At 41.7% G+C, this 23573-nt stretch overlaps 1 protein-coding gene across 1 annotated transcript in view; it reads right to left on the bottom strand.

The window, feature by feature from the left end:
• Positions 1 to 1578: 1578 nt before the first annotated feature.
• Positions 1579 to 23573, bottom strand: part of agps (alkylglycerone phosphate synthase) — a 236199-nt gene continuing 214204 nt past the window's right edge. Inside the window, exon 20 of the mRNA XM_070875767.1 lies at positions 1579 to 3773. Coding sequence (XP_070731868.1) covers positions 3652 to 3773 — 122 coding nt within the window. The 3' untranslated portion in view covers positions 1579 to 3651. The remainder of the gene's footprint in view (positions 3774 to 23573) is intronic.

The raw sequence follows: 23573 nt of genomic DNA, 5'->3' as shown, positions 1-23573 counted from the left end.
GGCATAAATTAAGTCAATATCCTTGCATTTTAAGTCTGAGGGAAGGTGGAGTGAGGTATGCGGAGATAGTTAGCAATGAAAAAAAAGGAGTTTGCCAATATTTGGAGAAGTTATGCTAAACATTTTATAAAACACTAATTCTGTCCCAGCTGGAGCATTTTGTCCAATTCTGAGCACCACACTTTCGGGAAGGACATGAAAGCTTTGGAGACGGTACAGAAAAGATGTACGAGACTGCTTCCCGGGCTAAAGGATTACAGTTACATGGATAGACTGGAGAAGCTGGGGTTGTTCTCCTTAGAGCAGAAGATTAAGAGATTTACTAGAGATGTTTAAAATCATGAAGGATTTAGACAGAGTAGATAAAGAAACTGTGTCCAAGGGCTGAAGGATCGATAAGCAGAGGGCACAGATTTAAGGTGATTGGCAAAAGAACCAGAGGTGACATGAGGAAAAACCTTTTTACGCAACAAGTGATTAGGTTTTGGAACGCACTGCCTGATAGGGTGGAGGATATACATTCAACAGTAGCCTTCAAAAGGGAATTGGACAAATACTTAGAGAAAAATTGCAGGAATATGGGGAAAGAGCAGGCGAGTGGGACTAACTGGATTGCTCTTTGAAAGAGCCGGTGCAGATGGGCTGAATGGTCTCCTTCTGTGCTGTACTATTCCAGGATAATCTTGAGTAGGTAGTTTTGGCTAGAAAGGGGGAGCAACAGTATAACTTGGTGATCCAACCAGAGCTACTTGTAGATGGCCAGGCCAGATTAATAAAGTGTGCTCAAGCTTCCTTGCTGTTAATTTAAGGTTGTGGAGATGGCAGTTATACCAGGAAGACTGAGAGGATTTCAAAGAGACTAAAGGGAAGAAAGGCATTGATGGTGGATGTGAGAAATTTATGGAGAGGATTGATGGAGACATCAATGTCATTGCAGGTGACAGACCGGAGGTGGAGAGAATCAGTTACAGAGAGTGATGGAGAAAGTTGGGTGTAGTTTTTAACCAGGGGTGGGGTGAAAAATTACAAGAGGGCCTAGAAGCAAGCAGGGGAATGTATAGAAGAATGAGGATGTGATCAAGAGTGCCACAATAATTATATTTTGGGGTGAGGCCATATTAGCCATAATCTAATTGAATGGCCTACTCCTGTTCCTATGTGTAATGACACAATCAAGTAGATGGCCATGAGTGTGGTGGGGGAGTTATTGTGGAGGGAAAGGTTGAAAGGAAAAAATAAACCGTGGCAGCAGGTGAAGGCAAGTTCAAATGAACACCGCTGCCACTGAGGAGATGATGATGTCTGTGCCACAGCAGAGGTTAGATAGGAAGGAAGAGATTTTGGTGAGTAATGCGTCTGGAGGCCAGGGGGAGCAATTGGCAAGGAGAAACTTAAAAGGTATCCTTGGAACAAATGTTTTAGTATTTCTTGGCAAGTTATTTTCATGCACATATGAATTTTTAATTTTAAACATTTAGCGCTAAATGCAAGTTTTTGGCATCCTACAAACGCTTAGTGTTTGATGCAGAGTTACAAATGAAGTTCCACCATTGAAATGGTTTAAAGAAATTCAATGTCTGATGAGCAATTCCTTATAAGTTTATTTAAAATGAAGTCCAAATTAAATCACATCAGTGCTTTACCAACAGCAATGTGGGAGTCAAGAGACTTAAGGACAGGAAACTGCTCATTAAGTTGAAAATATGAAAACTTTGTCAACTAGGTTCACAAAACAGTGTTCAGTTACAGAATGTTTACAAACGAGTCAAAACAATGAGTTTCTGGCATACTGATTTTATAAATCACCTCCAGAAATAAAAACCACTTGGCAAATTGGTGAAGATTCAAAAATGTGCATTTATTTCTACAATTATTACAAATGAAAGGAGACACTTAGCCCCAAAATTTGAGCCAATTTTTGGCCAAGTGTCTCCTTTTATTTGTAATTTATCATCGCCTTCATCTCTCTAGCCTCATAACTGCAGCCAAAATGTTGCGCATACACCCACTTTCTGGGCTGCCTCTTTATAAAGCTGTAGAAAAGCAGCAGTAACTCACCCTTCCAATTTCCTCTCCACTCCACTCCCCCAACAAACTGGGAGAATGCCCAGGCTCAGTTCATCACCTCCTAACTATCAACGGCTCAAACTGGCACTTCAACCAGTGTTTGTTCCTTCTCCATTTCTCGGAGTACGAGCACATTATCTGTAATTTTCATGTTACAGATGGGATCACTTCTTATAGATGTGTAAACTGGACATATAAATTGCTCACAATGTATTGTATCTAAATAAATTCTATGCCTGAGAAATGGGCATCTCTGCTGTAGTCAGGTGAAGAGGGAAGGGAGAGGGTGAACTTAATATTCAACTTTACAAGCATTACCACTGGTAAAAGGAACACCATATACACAACCACTTGAGGGAGCTAAAAGAATTGATTACACAGTCAATGGTTCACCAATATCCAAGTTATGCTAGTTCTTTCACAAGTGAAATGCCAGAAACTCAAGTTAACAGTGGTGTGTTTAGCAAAATGGACAGAGCTTCTGGAAGAACTGTAAACATATTTTCAAATGCAATCTAGAACACTGCTGATCATTAAATGTTTTCGCACGCCAATCCTGTTTTTCATCCAAGCAAAATATTGATGCCTTGAAAAGCAAAATGAGTAATTGCACACCGCGGTAATGTTATATACTAAATGTAACAATTTCCCGTACACCATGCAAGTAAAAAAAACTGTCTTGTGACTGTAATTTCATATTTTGATTTGCAGAAATATTCAATATAACCTGTTTAATGCTCGGCATAACTTGGAATAGAACACACTTATACAAAGACAACCAAAAAAGTATGTAATATTGAAAGAATCCAAAAAATACTTTAATTAGTATGGATGATGTAAGTAACATTATCCATGTATCTCTATTTTGTAAATATTAATGTCATCCTTTAGTCCCCAGGGCACTATCAAGAATATTTCTCCTTCCTAGAACAATTTAAATTTGCAACATTTTAATTTAATCAGAAACCCATAATTCACAAAGGAGATGCGATACAGTATGCATTCTGTACAATGATATTTTTCCCCTTAGGAGGAAGCATACAGAAAAGAAAAGTAATTGAATTAAAGAGAACATTATACAAATTGGATAGTTTAACATTTAGTAACATTTGCTTATAGAATCGAATTAACATGCAAAAAAGTTACCAGTAACAAGCGGGTATGGCTATGTGATTGGTGCAAAAGTTTTGAAGGACTTAAGTAGGCAGAAATTACAATCAGAGCTGACCACCTATGCCTTTTTAAAAAGAATTACAAGATTATAAGTAACCTCGAAGCATCCTGTTTTTTTTAAACTGACAATTGCATGTCCTGTTTGCTGCTGAATATACTTGTCAAAAACATTCTCAGCTTTATTGGAACAGGGCATAGCACGCAACACAGTAAGTTTCACATCTTTTCCGCAAACATGTGCTCTGTATCCCATATTAAAGAAATTATTAGCCAACAAATTCTACTGCAGATGCTTTGTTTACAAAGTGTAAGTTGTTAATTTTTTTGATAGTCTGGTGATTTCATCTTTAAGATGGTGGGATTTGCTTACTTTCCAAGAATCCAAGCTTAGCTGCTGAGTACATCTTTGATTTACAGAAGATTTTGGTTTCCAAAGATGTTGTTTGGATCCACATACTCCTTAACAGATTTCAGCATTCCCACACCGACATCAGAGATACTCTCCTTCAACCATCGTTTTCGTAACTTACCCACTGGAAAGAAGACACAAAATGCTTGAGTACACTCTCTATGGTGAGAGATTAATCTTTTAAACATGGCAAATAAATACTGTGTGATAAATGTTTTTATTTAGAAGAGGAGAGATGTAGTGTGTCATATGATTTATTGAGCTTTACAGACGATCAAGCTCATTAAGCTCAGTGCTCCCCAAAGGAGTAGCATGCTGCACAGTCCACAAGTTCAGTGCAAACTGGAGAATTTGCATGTAGAAAATGCAAAGACCCAAAGGTTTTAAACATTTATTAAAGCAATGTCTTCAACCTATTTTTGAGGAAGGTGCATTCTTTGGTCACAGGGCCTTGAGGTCCAACCAGATGTAGCTTTTAAATTATGAAAAATCGGTGTTTATTTCTGTATACTACCTTACTGAATTTGTAACCAGTAAAGCTGATTGCCAATCTATTCTGTACCCTTCAGCTAAGTAATTTAGTTCAATTCTCTTGACCTCCCAAAAACCTGCATAATTTTACAATTAAATGTAGTAGGAATGCGTAGTGAAATTGGTGACATGCAACAAGCTGTCATTTTTATCAGATAAATGTTATTTTGTAGAGTTCACTGTATTCATGCAACCCAATAATTCATAAAGGACTTTTTTAAAGCGAGTCACCTTAAAACATCACTGCACAAACCTGTCAATGAGGCAGCTTTACACATGCAGGAGAGGGGAAGGAAGAGTATTATGTCACTTTCAACTGTGCACACACAAATATCACCAAATAGCTTCTATAGTTACAAATGTAATTGTCCAGAAAAGGACTCAAGCAGCAGTTGACTGGGTGTAACACATTATTGCCACTACAGGGTGTACAAACTAACATGCATGCTTGACTGCACACCTCCGACCTAACTGTAACTCCATGTGGAATTGCACTGACGTTTGAACAGCCAGAAAACAAACATCCCTGCATACGAAATGAAGCTGCTCACAGCTCCAAAAGCAGAAGGTACTTGGAGTGCATCATTAGCTTTGTCAGAATGTTAATTTGCACATCCATCTTGTCATATTTCCTCAGTTTATATTTTTATCATAGTAAATCGAATATTCATTTGACTAGTGAGCTGAAAACCTGCAGGTCACGTGGCTGCCATATTTGCAAACTTGCTTAAAATTTCTTTAATATATCATCTCTGATAAGACAGAGTTATATCCAATTTTCACCCTATATTGAAGACAATGGAAAAGCAACTTTTCAACCTGGAAAATGTTTTGGGTGTGGTGGGTTGGAGAGGAGGCTAAATAATAAAGTGAAACTGATGCTTTGACTGTATTGTCACAAGAATGAATTCCATCTTAATATGACCAAGCCTAGTTAAGCACAAGTTTTATGAATGTATCCTAATATAAATTAGAAGTGACTCCATTGGCTAAAAACTAATAAAATGATTGAGCACTTGAAAGCACATAAACCCCACGTTAACTGTAACATGACAAGTTACTAGAACAACTAATGACTTTCTACATTATATGCCAAAGCATACAATTTTTTTGCTTCAACACTTCAAACCCAAAAGGGTGATGAACACGGTTAAAAGGTTAAAACCCCTTCATTATATAGCCATGAAAATTTTATTGCCCCAGGAATAACTATGCAAGGGAAACCCCAGCATCTTGTGCTATGAAATAAAACCCTACCGAATAGAGAACTTTAAATAGTCAGCTTTCCAGCATTGATTTAGTCTTCCACCCATTGCTGTGGCCATCACAGCACAAGTAATTAAATTCCTAGCATTCTTTTAGCTGTGAGGCTCTAACTTGCTGATATGAATGTCATGGCTTTGTGAAACACCAGCAACAACGACCACTGAAAGACCCATTTAATTCACAAAAGTTAGATCATGTCATCTTGAAAGCAGGCATGATTTTCACAATTTCAAGTTAGCAGCCTCTAATCAAAACTAAGAGAGAGTAAGTTGCTTCCCGTGTTCAGTTTCTTATGAGCAAGGGTTTCACCTACCTTTCCTGGTTAATAAACTCCACTCACTAGTGAGCCAAACACATGAGCAATGTACAAAATATCCCACAATCTATTTCCACTTCGATTTTCAGGTTGATAATGGATATAATTTTACCCACAATTATTAGGAATGCCGTCAGAAATTAAATACTTGCTGATCAGGTCCATGTTATTCCAAGCTACATTTAGGGCTAAGATTTAGCATTCCAAAATGATTGCTACCCAATGCCAGTCGGACAGCAATTGATACCACTCTTGCTTTGGTTCAAACCCAATAAGATAGTAGCACAGAATCTAGGGTGATGCATCAGAACTGAGGAAGTCCTGCATTACTGCAGGTGCTATCATTCAGATGAGACAATAAAAACCAAGGCCCCACCTGTTAATTCACTACGAAAAGATAGATTAGGCATTCACCTCTTTGTGATCTGCCAGAACTAGCTATATGTAAAATGGCTGCTGTGTTTGCCTACGTAATTTCAAACAAATTCTTTGTATGTAAAATGCTTTGAGATGTGGTATGGTGCTTATATAAATTCAATTTTCCTTCTTTCAACAATTTGCTCTTTAATTTAACAGACATCTTATGAGAATGAGTGAAGTTTGTATTTCTTCCCGTCTTCAACTCTAGATTACATCAGTTTTCTTCAATACAAGTAAAAGAACTCAATTTATCACAAAGTAATTGCAAGCAGACAAACCAGTCTGCCTCTTCCCAGCTAACCATTATTAATCACAATTACAGCTGAGACAGTGTAAGAGAAACAATCAATTTTTTAGATGACATTAAATTCTCAACAGAGAATATGAGGGCAAGACCTCAAGGTCAGTAACTGAAATGGATAACAATAAGAAAACTCAGCACAGTACATCTTCCAGAATAATTTATTACCACATCTGATACAATTGTACAGTGATCATTTGTCATATTGAGTTCTCAAAATAAGCCCTCAAGTTCAACAACCATTTAGTTTCATGGCTGCAATGCATTTCATTTAGCTGCGGCTGAATAGTCTATGGTATGCGAGAACTGGATGAGAACGGAGCTGGGATAAAGAGCGCAGCAGGCCCGAGAGCAGAGGCAGTGAGAGCTGAACTAGGCCGGAACTGGGAGCAATTCAAAACAGGCAGAATTTGAAAGCGTGACGTCAGAGTAAAAATCCTAAAGTGACATCAGCACAAGGGAAGGAGCTGATTGGTGAGTAGATGGTGAGTTTTTTTAAGTTGTAAGTTTATTTCTTCTAAGTTAATTCTTAGCCTATTAAATAAAAGGTATGGTAGGACAGCTGAGTGTGCATCCTCTGCCATGTGGGAACTCCAGGTAACTTCCGGTGTCCTGGTAAACCAAACGTGCAGGAAGTGTCATCAGCTGAAGGAGCTCAAGCTGCAGGTTTCGAAACTAAGGAGTGCGCAAGCAGATAGGGAATGGGTGACTGCCACACAGAAGAGGACGACCAGGCAGGTAGTGCAAGAGTCCCCGGAGTACATCTCGCTCTCCAACCGGTATTCCGTTCGGAGTACTGGTGAGAGCGATGGTTCCTCTGGGGAGTGCAGCCAGAGCCAACTCCATGGCACCATGGGTGGCTTAGCTGCAAAGTGTGGCTGGGGGGGGGGGGGGGGGGGGAAAGAGAGGAGGAAGTCAGGGAAAGCAATAGTTGTAGGGGATTCGATTGTCAGGGGAGTAGACAGGTGCTTCTGCGGCACAGATGTGACTCCAGGATAGTATGTTGCCTCTCTAGTGCCAGGGTTAAGGATGTTGAGGGGGGGGGAAGGATCAACAGCCAGAGGTCATGATCCATATTGGTACCAGTGACATAGGTAGAAAGAGGGATGAGGTCCTGCAGGCACATTTTGGGGAGCTAGAAAAGAGATTAAAAAGCAGGACCTCAAAGCTAGTAATCTCTGGATTAGTCCCAGTGCCATGCGCGAGTGAATATAGAAATAGGAGGCTAGAGCAGATGAATGCATGGCTAGAGAGATGGTGCAAAAGGGAGCGCTTCCAATTCCCGGGGCACTGGGGCCAGTTCTGGGGGAGGTGGGACCTGTACAAGCCGAACGGGTTACACCTCAACAGAGTCAGTGCCAATATCCTAGCAGGGAGGTTTGCTAGTGCTGTTGGGGAGGGTTTAAACTAAGTTGGCAAGGAGATGGGCATCAGGATGTAGCTTTAGAAAGGAGAAAAAAAGGCACAAAGAATTGGGAGAGACAGATATCACTAAACCAAGAAATAGTAAGGTATTAGATGGGGTGCAGCTAAGAGAGAACACAGAATGGTCTAAAATAGTGGGGTATGTATGTGAACGCACAAAGCAAAGTCAACAAGGTTGGTGAGCTGCAGGCGCAAATAGCCACATGGGAATATGATATTGTGGCAATAAGGTAGACCTGGCTCAAAAAAGGGCAGGACTGGGTATTAAATATTCCTAGATATAGGGTGGAGAACTGGAGAATTGCAAATGTTACACCCTTGTTCAAAAAAGGGTGTAAATATAAGCCCAGCAACTCTAAGCCAGTCAGTTTAACCTCGGTAGTGAGGAAGCTTTTAGAAACAATAATTAGGGACAAAACTAACAGTCACTTGGACAAGTGTGGATTAATTAAGGAAAGCCAGCACGGATTTGTTAAAGGCAAATCGTGTTTAACTAACTTGATTGAGTTTTTTTGATGAGTAACAGAGGGTTGATGAGGGCAATGTGGTTGACGTGATGTACATGGAGTTCCAAAAGGTATTCGACAAAGTGCCACATAATAGCAAGCAAAGTTGAAGCTCATGGAATAAAAGGGGACAGTAGCAGCATGGATAAGAAATTGGCTGAATGACAGGAAACAGAGAGTAGCGGTGAACAGTTGTTTTTTGGACTGGAGGAAGGTTTACAGTGGTGTTCCCCAGGGATCAGTTCTGGGATCACTGCTTTTCTTGATATATATTAATCATTTGGATGTGGGTGTACAGGGCACTATTTCAAAATTTGCAGATGACACAAAACTTGAAAGTATAGTGAACAGTGAGGAGGATAGTGATAGACTTCAAGAGGCTGGTGGAATGGGTAAATACGTGGCAGATGAAACTTAATGCAGAAAAGTACGAAGTGATACATTCTGGTAGAAAGAATGAGGAAATATAAACTAAAGGGTACAATCCTAAAGGGGGTGCATGAACAGAGACCTTGGGGTATATGTGCATAAATCATTGAAGGTGGCAGGACAGTTACTGAAACAGCATGAATAGAGGTATAGAGTACAAAAGTGTGGAAATTATGAACCACCTGTATAAAACACTGGTTCAGCCTCAACTGGAGTATTGTACCAAAATCTGGGCACCTCACTTTAGGAAGGATGAAGGCCTTAGAGCGGATGCAGAAAAGATTGACAAGAATGATTCCGGGGAAGAGGGACTTCAGTTACATGGATAAACTGGAGAAGCTGGGGTTGTTCTCCTTAGAGCAGAGAAGATTTCATAGAGGTGTTCGAAATCATGAGGGATCTGGACAGAGAAACGGTTCTCATTGGCAGAAGGTCGAGAACCAGAGGGCACAGATTTAAGGTCATTAGCAAAAGAGCCAAAGGTGATGTAAAAAAAAAAATCTATGATTCTATGCATGTTTTTCCAATTAACTGCATTCTTTTTAATACAGAAGGATGCTATTTGAAAACACTGCACATTTCAGTTGGCCAAAATGTTTTAAAGGGGTGGAAAGCCATATATATCAGTATACAGGTTGTGACTAAAATGGGAAATACAAACCTCTGGCATAAGTAGTGGGGTGTTTGGGGAAGGGGGGGGGGGGGAGGGGCGAGAAAGAGGGCGAAGAAATTTGCAAAAGGCAAGACAGAGATCTGAAGGATGTGGGAGGAGATAAGGCTGGGGTGGTTGCAGAGGCAGATTGTAGCAAGGCCACGAAAGGATTTAAAGATTAGGTTTTAAAATGTAATGTTGGGAGGCAGGAAACTAATACAAATTGATGAAGATGGAAGTGATGGCTTAATGGGACTTAGTGAGAGATATGGTATAGGAGGCTGAGTTTTGGACAAGTTGAAATTTATGGATGAAGAGGATAGGAAACTAGCAGAGGACATTGCCATTTGAGTGACAATGCATGGATAAGTTTCAGTAGCGGAAGGAAGCAGAGGTGAAAATAAACAGTCTTCGTGATGGACAGGATATGGATTGAAGCTCAGTTCTGCATCAAACAGAACAGTAAGGTTTTGGATGTTCTGGTTAAGCCTTAGCAAATGATGAAATGAAATTCCGCAGCAAGGGAGTGGGAATTAAGGCAGGGGTCAAAAACTATGATTTTTTTTATTCATTCATGGGATGTGGGCATCGCTGGCAAGGCTAGCATTTATTGCCCATCACTATTTGTCCTCGAGAAGGTGATGGTGAGCCGCCGCCTTCCGTGAGGTGAAGGTACTCCGAACAGTGCTGTTAGGGAGGGAGTTCCAGGATTTTGTTCCAGCCATGAAGGAACGATGATATATTTGTAAGTCAGCATGGTATGTGACTTGGAGGGGAACTTGCAGGTGGTGGTGTTCCCATGCGTCTGCTGCCCTTGTCCTTCTAGGTGTTAGAAGTCATGGGTTTGGAAGGTGCTGTCAAAGAAGTCTTAGCGAGCTGCTGCAGTGCATCTTGTAGATGGTGCACATTACAGCCACGGTGCGCCGGTGGTGTAGGGAGGGAATGTTTAAGTGGTGGATGAGGTGCCAATCAAGCGGGCTGCTTTGTCCTGGATGGTGTGGAGCTTCTTGAATGTTATTGGAGCTCCACTGATCCAGGCAAGTGGAGAGTATTCCATCACACTCCGAAGTTGTGCCTTGTAGATGGTGGAAAGGCTTTGGGGAAACAAGAGGTGAGTCACTCATCGCAGAATAGCTTCTGACCTGTTCTTGTAGCCACAATATTTAAGTTTCTAGCTAATAGTGAACCCCCCAAGATGTTGATGGTGGAGGATTCGGTGATGGTAATCCCTTTGAATTCATGGGGAGGTGGATAAATTCTCTCTTGTTGTAGTCATTGTCTGGCACTTGTGTGGCACAAATGTTACTTGCCACTTATCAGCCCAAGCCTGAATGTTGTCCAGATCTTGCTGCATGCGGGCACAAACTTCTTCATTATCTGAGGACTTGGAAATGGAACTGAACACGGTGCAATCATCAGCGAACGTTCCCGTTTCTGACCTTATGATGGATGGAAGATTATTGATGAAGCAGCTGAAGATGGTTGTGCCGAGAACATTACCCCTGAGGAACTCCTGCAGTGATGATCTGGGGCTAAGATGATTGGCCTCCAACAACCATAATCATCTTCCTTTGTGTTAGGTGTTGCGTATGTATAATACCATGTACACTCAATATACAGTTACATAAGACCAATGAATGTATCTTCACACTGTATACAATATACCTGTAACCACCAGAGGGTGCAACAGGTAGAGACCTAGAGGCCACCTGCACACTGCAGGTAACCAGGTATAAAAGGGAGCCCACCTTAACTTAACCTCATTCAGGAGCTGCAATAAATGGACTAAGGTCACAACAGTTCAAGTGCAATACCTTACCACATGGAGTCATTACTAGAGTGCCTGCAAACACATTAGTTATGACTCCAGCCAGTGGAGAGTTTTCCCCGATTCCCACTGACTTCAATTTAACTAGGGCTCCTTAACGCCACAATCGGTCAAATGCTGCCTTGATGTCAAGGGCAGTCACTCTCACCTCACCTTCAGAATTCAGCTCTTTTGTCCATGTTTGGACCAAGGCTTTATGAGGTCTGGAGCCGAGTGGTCCTGGCAGAATCTAAACTGAGTATCAGTAAGCAGTTTATTGGTGAGTCATCATCATAGGCAGTCCCTCGAAATTGAGGAAGACTTGCTTCCACTCTAAAAGTGAGTTCTTAGGTGACTGAACAGTCCAATATGGGAATTACAGTCTCTGTCACAGGTGGGACACACAGTCGATGAAGGAAAAGGTGGGTGGGGAAGACTGGTTTGCCGCACGCTCCTTCCGCTGCCTGCGCTTTTTTTCTGCATGCTCTCAGCGACGAGACTCGAGGTGCTCAGCGCCCTCCCGGATGCTCTTCCTCCATTTAGGGCGGTCTTTGGCCAGGGACTCCCAGGTGTCGGTGGGGATGTTGCACTTTATCAAGGAGGCTTTGAGGGTGTCCTTGAAATGTTTCCTCTGCCCACCTGGGGCTCGCTTGCCGTGTAGGAGTTCCGAGTAGAGCGCTTGGTTTGGGAGTCTTGTGTCAGGCATGCGAACACTATGGCCTGCCCAACGGAGCTGGTCAGTGCTTCAATGCTGGGGATGGTGGCCTGATTGAGGATTCCAACGTTGGTGCGTCTGTCCTTCCAGGGGATTTGCAGGATCTTGCGAAGACATCGTTGGTGATATTTCTCCAGCCATACAGGAGAGTGGGTATCAGTCCTGTAGACCATGAGCTTGGTGCCAGATTTAAGGACCTGATCTTCGAACACACTCCTCCTCAGGCAGCCGAAGGCTGTGCTGGCGCACTGGAGGTGGTGTTGAACCTCGTCGTTGACGTCTGCCCTTACTGATAATAGGCTCCCAGGGTATGGAAAGTGTTCCATGTTGTCCATTGCCGCGCCATGGATCTTAATGATTGTGGGGGGGGGGGGCGGGCAGAGCTGTGTGATGGGGTCATTGGTGAATAAGTGCTGCTTAACTGCACTGCTAACAACACCTTCCATCACATCGCTGATGGTTTGAGAGAGAGTAGGCTGGTGGGACGATAATTGGCCGGATTGGATTTGTCCTGCTTTTTGTGGGCAGGACATACCTGAGTAATGGTCTTCCTGATGATCAGTTAGAAGTTGTGACTCATCCAAGATATCAGACGAGTATGGAGGTTGTCACAAGGTTAAGAATGGTGGGGGAAGAGATTGAACTGGGTGCCTTGATCATACATATGGGAGCTGACACACACTGCAGATGATGTTACTGAGGAGCAGCATTTAGATGAGGAAGAAGAGGCCAAGAATAGATTATTCACCAACTCCAGAGCTGACAGGGTGTGGTGGGAATGAAAGTTACGGCTGGAGATGCGCTAACTGCATTCAGATAGTTAGGAGTAGAACCACGCAAGGACACTTCCATAAGGTTGGGCAACAGAGAAAGATGGCATAGTCCCCTGTATCAAATGCTACAGAGATATCAAGGAAGGATAACACACAGTATTTACCAACACAAAGGATGTAATTTGAGACTTTGGCTAGGGCTATCTTAGTTCTTTGGGAAGGGTGGTAGCCAGAGTGGAGGTACTTAAACAGGGAGTTTTGAGAGAGGCAAGTGCAAAGTTGGGAGATGACAATACGTTTAACGGCCTGTAAAGCTAGATATAGTGTGCTGCCTGGAGTGGACAGATGGACTGAGGGCAGGGTTTTTGAAAAGGGCAATTCTTTATTTGAAAGGGAGCATGACAGTGTACAAGGAAGGAAGCCATGATGCACAATGAATTCTACTGAACCCAATCTAGAGGGTTGCTTGGTGGCAAAATCTCCAAGATAAAGTCCTATGAAGTAACACAAAAAACTTGTATCGGTGCAGCATAACAACCCACACCTTTCCACTCTGAGCAGACAAAATCAATAGTTTCAATAGCACAGGAACCATCTTCCTAATCATATAGGGCTGAAATTTGCAGTGGGTATTAACGGTGAATTAACAGCGTTCGCTGTTATTATCCCATTGAAACGGACAGCAACTTCAGGATTTAGCACATGCACATTTAAACGTGAAAATCCTGAAGTTGCGGTCATTCACTGCTCAGACACTGGTTGCACTGTGGTGACCCTCCCGCCCACATAGCTGGCCATCAGTGAAACCGACGAAAACTTGGGCTTTTCCGCAGTAATATCGCTGTTAAATACCCTATTGAATGTTAAGTCTTGTTGGATTAGGTGTAACTGGGGATTTATCTGCTAAACAAATGTTATGGCCCTGAAAAACAAATTTTAATTTTGTGGAGTGTCAAATTTTTTCATTATGATAAAAATTATAAGTTTAAAGAAACTTAAAAAAAAGTTTTTTTTAAAGTTTGTTTATATTTCAGGTTCTACCTTATCTCCATGCGAAAGCCCCAATCTTTGTTTTATTCTAACATTTTTTTAAATGCCGTATAAAAGCAGCTTCTCAGTTCCTGGTTCCCTGTCGGTGAGAATTCTGCAATGTGATTGGCTGCTTAGACAGCTTGTTGACATCACAGCAGCACTGCATTAAGGAATCCCCTATTCACAGCACTGTAATCACTTGAACGGTGAAAAAGGCAAACTTCTCGCCACAGAGATTGAGAGATCTCTATAGACAGTTTTCTTCGGGGATAGCAGTGAACACCTTTGTTTCGTCACTGACCGCAAATTCCGGGCCATTATATCTAATCTAGTTACCTAGCTTTGAAGGTACTGACAAAACTAGCTGCTTTTGCTCAGAGCATGGTCTCGGTATCCAATATTCTACGGTGAGGGAGATAGAGACGCTCGAATTTCTTCCAATCTATAGTCTTGGTGAAGACTGATTAATTTTGGACTTCTCTGGTTTTGTGATTCACTGCAAGTTAAATAACTTGTGTACATCTCCATTACCTATGTTGATCATTTTGAAGGTCTGGAAAATGCCGTCAACCATTTTTTTTAACAAAGGGAAAATGAATACTGCGTTGGCCTCGCTTCTAAAATTGAAGCACTACATTCATTCTACCATGAAACATGTATCGATTATATATTAAAATCGCTGAATGGATCGCAACATTTTATCAAAATCCAGAGAAAGCTCCTATGTCAGGCAAAATCCAAAGTGTCAACATTTGGATGCAGTATCTATTACACCTGAAGATGCTGTGATAGGGCTGTACAATATTACAAAGCTGTCACACGGCTTTAGTTTTAAGGTCAAACCTGCTACTATAAAATTTGCATTTAACTCTCCATAACTTTCCAGTCCCTAGGAGGCTCTTTAATTAAAACAAAATGTTTGATTATCAAGCTTTTTGTTTTAGTTCCTCAGTTATTATTTTGTAGTGGAGGTCAGTTCCCCAAGCACACCTGCAATGCAGCAGAAATGCAAGATCCGGTACTGACCCCACGTTCGTTCTTTGCTGGTCTTCTGAAACCCCGCCAGTCCGACGGAAACTGCACTAGAATCACACTTTTAGCAACTGACCGTGAACTCACTTGCAACCACCACTCATATCAAACAAGCAGGAAAGTGATCGAAAAGGTACCGACTGCATTTCTTGAAGCAACCATTCCCATCAAGACAGCGGATATTCAGGCTAGATGTGACCCACCTATATTTTTCTTCCTGCTGACATAACTTCAATACTTGCTTGTCCCCCAGAGTAGGATTCCTGGCCTGCAAAGAGATTTTAATGGTCTTACGCCCACTCCCCACCAAGACAGTTTACCAGCTTCTAACTCTGCTGATTCCAACTACTGCCTGCTGCATCCCCTTCTCTTCCCCACCGCCCCGCCCCCCTACCCTCCATCTACCTCCTTCCCACTCTCCCTCCCCATTATCCAATTATCCCCCACCATCTCTTTGACCTGAATACTGTATTTGGTCATAACTTCCTATGTGCAATGATGTAGGAGATCAATGTGTATTACATAGCTATTACAACACTGAAATAGGTTGTTGGTGTTTATCCTCCACATGAGCAGTAATTCTAGTCCCATGTGTTATCCTGTTATCATATCCCTTCATTTCTCCTTTCTTCGGCCACCTATCTAACTTATTCTTAAATAATGACATGGTCTCTGCTTAAATCTCTCTTCCTAAATCTCTTCCATTTCATAGAAATAATTCTAGATCCCTCATTCATTGGTAACAGACTCTTTCTATCTACTTTGCGCCCCCCTCCACCATAATTTAAAAATAAAACACTACCAAATCACTCTCTAACTTCCTCTGTTTCAATGAAAACAGCCCCAATTATTCAAGTTTTCTGTGTGTTTTTATTTCATCATAACAAGCAGCATCCTCGTGCATCTGCAACATACCCTCTCTATTGTCTCAACACCCTTCATACAGTGTGGAATCCATAATTATGCACGGTACTTCAAATGTGGTCTTAGTAAGGTTTTATAGAGTCACAATTACGTCTTGTATTCCAAGCCTCTTGCCATAAAGCCCAGTATTGCATTAGCTTTATTCTGGCCTTATGAGGTTGAGGTGCTGCGTTTAATGTCTCGTGAATCTGGAACCCCAAATCCCACATAACAGTTTTCCTCCAAAGTAGAATTCAATTTTATTTATTACCCAAAATGCACCACCTTACACTTACTGACACTGAATTCCACTGGCCAATTTTTTCACATTCCACCATCAATAGCACCTTGCAGCTTCTTTTGGTCCCTAGAATTACGATTCCTGTTTTAGTATTGCCTGTAGATTTAGAGACCACTCCCTTTAGCCCTATATCCAAATCATTAATGTACACAAATGCAGTCCCAGAACAGAAACTTTTGGGACACCACTACCTATTTCCAACCATTCTGAGAAACTGCCCTTAACTCTTATTTTTACCCATTTCCCTTAAAATCCTTGGATGTATCAAGTCAGGTCCTTTAAGCTTAACTAACTTCTCAAATACCATCCTTTTATTTTGATATCCATCATCTTGTTTTCGTTCAGAATTTACCACATGCACAATATTCTTCTTTAAATGAATGTTAAATTCCAAAATAGCAATGCCATTGTGAAAGCGTATAACTAGAGATTCAATGTATTAAATAAATTAAGACATGACGTGGTAGCACTGCATGCAGTACATCAACACGCAGTAAGGATTAGTTGCACGCCCCAGATGCCCTAAGTAAATCAGCTCAAATATTCAGGGCTGATTTAGCATTCAGTTTTAAGGACATTAAAATATATTCAACTTATAATTTACATACATTTGTAAAACAATTCCTTTCATTATTCAATCCATTTAATTCAAACCCTCAAGTAAACAATAGTACACAGTTACTGCAAAATGCCTACTTAAGTGCAAATTAAATGATATTAGTGAACTGTAAATTAATCTGAATTGCTTTTAATGCCATGTAATGGCATTCTTAATTGGATTTCAATGATGCACATAAAAAAATCATATGTTAAATGATCAGAAACTGATCATTTAACAATCACAGTTCATCAATTTAATACCTGCTGCCTTCAAGTAAGGTTACACTGTCATCTGTCTCAATGTTAATTTGAACACAAGTAATATTGCAGTTGTGAAACACTTGTACAAGAGGATTTCAGTACATTTTCATATACTGACTATCTGCAATTATTTTGTCCAACCATAATTGAGATTACAGATGACACTATCACCTCTCCTGTTGATCCCTTCCTAACAAATCAAACTATTAAGCCAGCTTGCTAACTGTACAAAGTTTGCATCTTTCTGTTCAGTAAGATTTCAAGTATTACTATCCCTAGATTGTTAAGCCCATTACTTTTCTTTTTCCAATCATATTTCTCTTTGATTCCCAAGATACCATACTTAAAAACATTACAAATCTCCTGCTGCTGTGGGAGTGTTTCCCTGAAGCATACAAGATAGAATATTGTTTCCATTGGAAATATGACATTTGAAGCTTCCAAGAAAAAATTCCCTCTCAACTGTTATAGAGCACTCAGCTGGACATTTTAAAACAAAAAAAACCATAATGACGAGTTTCTACAAGATGCGTACGAGAACAAAAACATTACATTTTACATAGGAATGCACATCACAAAGTGATGTCGAGTCCAACTGATCGGTCTCAAAAATTAACACCCCTCAATCGCCCACTCCTTAAACATCTATTAAATTCTGCCATTTTTCCAAATATTAAGCACCCTCAATGTAAAGTAGGAAAATCTAAACCTTTCTTTTTCTAAGCTTGAGCCCACGATCTTTGATACCTGCTACGAACTCCAATAACTTGTCACTATCTCCTGCCCCTTCCTTGCCCGCTACTTGCTGAACCAGTGCGTCCATAATTTCAACACTGTTTGACTGAGCTGCACTTTAAGTGCCACAACCTATCCATCACCAAGACCACTTACTTCACCTCTGCAACATTGCCCACCTCTATATCTACCTCAGCTCTTCAGCACTGAAATTCTTATCCATGACTTAGTCACCGCCAGACTTAACCAGTCCAACACATTCCTTGCTGGCCTCCCTTTTTCCACCCTCCATAAACTCAAAATTGTCCAAAGCTCTGCTGCACGTATCCTGTCCCCCACACACAATGCAGATGACACTAAACTGGGTGGCGGTGTGAGCTGTGAGGAGGATGCTAAGAGGCTGCAGGGTGACTTGGACAGGTTAGGTGACTGGGCAAATGCATGGTAGCTGCAGTATAGTGTGGATAAATGTGAGGTTATCCACTTTGGTGGCAAAAACACAAAGGCAGATTATTATCTGAATGGCGGCAGATTAGGAAAAGGGGAGATGCAACGAGAACTGGGTGTCATGGTACATCAGTCATTGGAAGTTGGCATGCAGGTAAAGCAGACGGTGAAGGCGGCAAATGGTATGTTGGCCTTCATAGCTAGGGGATTTGAGTATAGGAGCAGGGAGGTCTTACTGCAGTTGTACAGGGCCTTGGTGAGGCCTCACCTGGAATATTGTGTTTAGTTTTGGTCTCCTAATCTGAGGAAGGATGTTCTTGCTATTGAGGGAGTGCAGCGAAGGTTCACCAGACTGGTTCCCGGATGGCAGGACTGACATATGAGGAGAGACTGGATCGACTGGGCCTGTATTCACTGGAATTTAGAAGAATGAGAGGGGATCTCATAGAAACAAATAAAATTCTGACGGGACTGGACAGGTTAGATGCAGGAAGAATATTCCCGATGTTGGGGAAGTCCAGAACGAGGGGACGCAGCCTAAGGATAAGGGGTAAGCCATTTAGGACTGAGATGAGGAGAAATGTTTTCACTCAGAGTTGTTAACCTGTAGAATTCCCTACCGCAGAGAGTTGTTGATACCTATACATTGGATATATTCAAGAGGGAGTTAGATATGGCCCTCATGGCTAAAGGGATCAAGGGGTATGGAGAGAAAGCAGGAAAGGGGTACTGAGGTGAATGATCAGCCATGATCTTATTGAATGGTGGTGCAGGCTCGAAGGGCCGAATGGCCTACTCCTGCACCTATTTTCTATGTTTCTATGTTCACACATCACCCCTGATCTCGCTGTCCTGCACTGGATGTACATCGCCCATACATATTATTGACTTGGGATACAGGGCACAATTTTGAAATTTACAGATGACATGAAATTTGTAAGTGTAGTAAATAGTGAGGAAGATAGCAATAGACTTCAAGAGGACATAGACAGGTTGGTGGAATGGGTGGACACATGGCAGATGATATTTAACAGAGAAATGTGAGATGATACATTTTGGTCGGAAGAATGAGGAGAAACCATACGCACTAAATGGTACAATTTTAAAGGGGGTGCAAGAACCTTTGAAGGTGGCAAGATAGGTTAATTAAGCAGTTAATAAAGCACATGAGATCCTGGGATTTACAAATATTGGCATAGAGTACAAAAACCAGGAAGTTATACGAAAATGATATAAAATACTAATTTGGCCCCAGCTAGAGTATGGTGTCCAATTCTGGGCACCCCGCTTTAGGAAGGACATGAAGGCTTTGGAGAGGGTACAGAAGAGATTTACTAGAATGATTCTAGGGATGAGGGAATACAGTTAACGTGGATAGACTAAAGAAGCTGAGGTCGTTTTCCTCACAGCAGAGAAGGCCAAGAGGAGATTTGATATAGGTGTTTAAAATCATGAAGGTTTAGATAGAGTAACAGTTTCCAATGGCTCCAATAACCAGAAGGACATGAGGAAAAACTTTTTTTACGCAACGAGTGGCTAGGATTTGGAACGCACTGCCGGATTGGGTGTTGGGTACAGATTAAATTGTAGCCTTCAAAAAAGTAATTGGATAAATACTTGAAGGAGAAAAAATTGCAGGGATATGGGGAAAGAATAGGGGAGTGGGACTAACTGGACTGCTCTTCGAAAGAGCCCGCACAGACTTGATGGGCTGAATGGCCTCCTTCTGTTCTGCACTATTCTATGATTCTACGATTACATTTAAAATCCATTATTGACCTTAGCCTACCCTGTTTCTGCAATCTACTACAGCCCTATACCCATCTCGAATGCTTCATTCCCCAAACTATGGCATTGTGGTCATGCCCCTTGCTCCATCATTGGTGGCAGCCACTTCTGGAACTCTCTGGCCTAGAAATCCCGGCCTTCCCGGGTCCGTACGGAATATGTACGGACCCAGGAAGGCAACGCAAAAGCCGGTTTTTAGCGCGCAATGCGCTGAAAACAGTTTTTTCTGATTTGTCAAGCTCTGGCTTGACAGATCATCCATATCCCCACAGCCAGGACATTCGCATGGGCAAGATTGTGGTAATTACACATCTCTTGCCCAGTGGATGTCCTGAAAACTCTTGCGCCTAGTAAAAGCAGGTGCATAGCCTACTTTTACAGGCGTTAAAGAGTTGTAAAACATACAAAAACATAGTAAAGTAAAATTTAAAAAACACATTTTAATGTTTAAAAACCCTGCCCACTTAAGGCAAGTTTATTTTAAACCATAATTAAAAAACTTTAAAAAAATCAGAAATATGTTTTTAATAAGACATTTATTAACTTTAATTTAAATTAATCTTAAATATGTAATGTATTTGTTAAAAATGTGTGTTGGGGGGTGGGTTTCTCAATAATAGTAATGGGAACTCCTACTTATGGAGTTCCATTATTCTGAATGAGAAAATACCGTACCTGGATTGGCTGCCCAGGCCCATGTGACTGCAGCTCCAGCATACAGACGTCCTGATGTGCATGCGCTCCGATGCGCAGGGAGAGGAGACCTCAGGACGAGGATCGTTGGTGGACGCAGCAGGATAAGGTACTTGCGCATTTTTTTTAACCTTTTTCTGTCGAGTGCCCACAAGAACTAGAAGACTGGGATTTCTAGGCCTGTATTTAATGTCTCCAATCTCCCTCTCTCCACCTTTAAAATCCTCAAAATCTGTGTCCCCTAGATCTGATTGCATTAATATATAGTCACAGTCTAATTGATCTATCCCCTTGAGTATCTTTAATACTTGAATAATATCTCCCCATCTCTTCCCCAGGGTAAACAATCCCAGCCTCTTCAACTAATGGATCAGATGCCTTAAGCTAAGAAGCAGCAGGTCTAGGTCATGGAGATCCTTACTCTAGTACAGCAACCAGAATTGTACATTGCAACAATATACCAGTGCTTTATACAGACCGATCATTTCATGGGATTACTGCTCTATCCCACAGGCTTCACATCCCAAGATTGAGTTAGCTTTTCTCACTGCACTGCTGGATTCAGTGAGCCATTTACCAATATCCCCAGATTCTGTTCCCGATGGTTTTTTGTAATCTACAGCTATTCAGTTCAAACTCCATTTATTTTGCTTCCTCAATAAATTGAAGTTGCCTACATTGGGCTCAATTTTCCCGTGATTTGGGCTGTTTTTTTGGCCTAAGTTAAAGAAAACAGTTTTCACAATCCATTTGCACCAGCTCAGTTAGTTAAGATTTTTTTAGGTTAGTTTTTTTTTCAGCCAAAGGGGGCGGAGAGAGAGAAAGAGAGAAAGAGAGAGAAGAGAAAAAGAAAAAGAGAGAGAGCGCGAGCGAGAGCGATTGGGACCGGGAGGAGGCCGTTCGGCCTGGGATGTCAGGCGGGGGAGCAGACCGGCAAGCCCTTCGGCCTGGGCTGGGGTAGCAGGACCAGCTTTAATAATTGGAGGTAAATTGCTGCAATATATTTAATGTGTTTTTAACTTGATGCAATGTGTTTTAATGTGTTGGGAGCTGGCTGTATGCTTCACTTTGCAGCCTCAGCTTGCATTGTGTCCCTGGTTACCAAGGCAGCCCGATCTTTTTGGTGCAGATCAAGGTTCCACCCACAAAGCTAAAGGACAGGTTAAGCCACACCAAAATGTAGAAATCCAATGGGGAAACTTAGAACATTTTTTTTGGCGTCCTTGGGCCCCCAAAAAACGTGCGTAACATTTCAAGTACGCCAAAAAAAGCTTTGGGGAAAATGGAGCCCATAAAATGTAATTTACCATCCATTAGTCCACCTTTCCAGTCAACCCAAATCCCTTTGTATTTAGTTTGTGGCAGCCTGTGGCTCAGTTGGTAGCAACTTCGCTTCAGGGTTCAAATCCCACTCCAGAGACTTGAGCACAAAGCTTTAGGCTGATACTCCAGTGCCGAACTGAGAGACTGCTGTAATGTTAGAGGTGCCATCTTTCAGATGAGACGTTAAATTGAGGCTCAGTCTGCTCTCTCAAGTGGACGTAAAAGATCCCATGGCATTATTTCCAAGAGGAGTTGGGGGGTTATCCCCGGTGCCCTGGCCAATATTTATCCCTCAATCAACATAATAAAAAACAGATCATAGAAACATAGAAAATAGGTGCAGGAGCAGGCCATTCGGCCTTTCAAGCCTGCACCCCCATTCAATATGATCATGCAACTCCTGCCTTCTCTCCATATTCCCTGATCTCTTTAGCCGTAAGGGCCACATCGAACTCCCTTTTGAATATATCCAATGAACTGGACTCAACAACTTTCTGGGGTAGAGAATTTCATAGGTTCACAATTCTCTGGATGAAAAAGTTTCTCCTCATCTCGATCCAATATGCCTTACCCCTTATCCTTAGGCTGTGATCTCTGGTTCTGGACTTCCCCAACATCGGGAACATTCTTCCTGCATCTAACCTTCCAATCCTGTCAGAATTTGACATGTTTCTATGAGATCCCCCTCATTCTTCTAAATTGCAGTGAATATAAGCCTAGTCGATCCAGTCTGTCTTCATAGGTCAGTCCTGCCATCCCAGGAAACAGTCTGGTGAACCTTCGCTGCACTCCCTCAATAGCAAGAATGCCCTTCCTCAGATTAAGAGACCAAAACTGCACACAATACTCCCACCAACGCCCTGTACAACTGCAGCAAGACCTCCCTGCTCTTATACTCAAATCCTCTCGCTATGAAGGTCAACATGCCATTTGCTTTCTTAACCCTGCTTGCTGTACCTGCATGCCCACTTTCAATGACTGATGTACCATGACACTCAGGTCTCGTTGCACCTCCCCTTTTCATAATCTGTCACCATTCAGATAATAATCTGCCTTCCTGGTTTTGCCACCAAAGTTAATAACCTCACATTTATCCACATTATACTGCATCTGCTATGCATTTGCCCACTCGCCTAACCTGTCCAAGTCACCCTGCAGCCTCTTAGCATCCTCCTCACAGCTCACACTGCTACCCAGTTTAGTGTCATCTGTCTTGGAGATATTACATTCAATTCCTTCGTCTAAATCATTAATATATATTGTAAATAGCTGGGGTCCCAGCACTAAACCTTGCGGTACACCACTAATCACTGTCTGTCATTCTGAAATGGACCCGTTTATTTCCACTCTTTGCTTCCTGTCTGCCAATCAGTTCTCTATCCATGTTACCCCCAATCCCATGTGCCTTAATTTTGCACACCAATCTCTTGTGTGGGACCTTGTCAAAAGCCTTTTGAAAGTCCAAATACATCACATCCACTGGTTCTCCCTTATCGACTCTACCAGTTACATCCTCAAAAAATTCTGGAAGATTTGTCGAGCATAATTTCCCTTTCATAAATCCATGCTGACTTGGACCGATCCTGTCACTGCTTTCCAAATGCGCTGCTATTACATCTTTAATAATTGATTCCAGCATTTTCCCCAATCGATGCCAGGCTAACCTGT

Source organism: Pristiophorus japonicus, chromosome 3 (assembly GCF_044704955.1).
Source record: "Pristiophorus japonicus isolate sPriJap1 chromosome 3, sPriJap1.hap1, whole genome shotgun sequence".
Lineage (NCBI taxonomy): Eukaryota > Metazoa > Chordata > Chondrichthyes > Pristiophoridae > Pristiophorus > Pristiophorus japonicus.
Note: the sequence above shows the minus strand (reverse complement) of the source record. Positions and strands in the feature narration are given on the sequence as shown.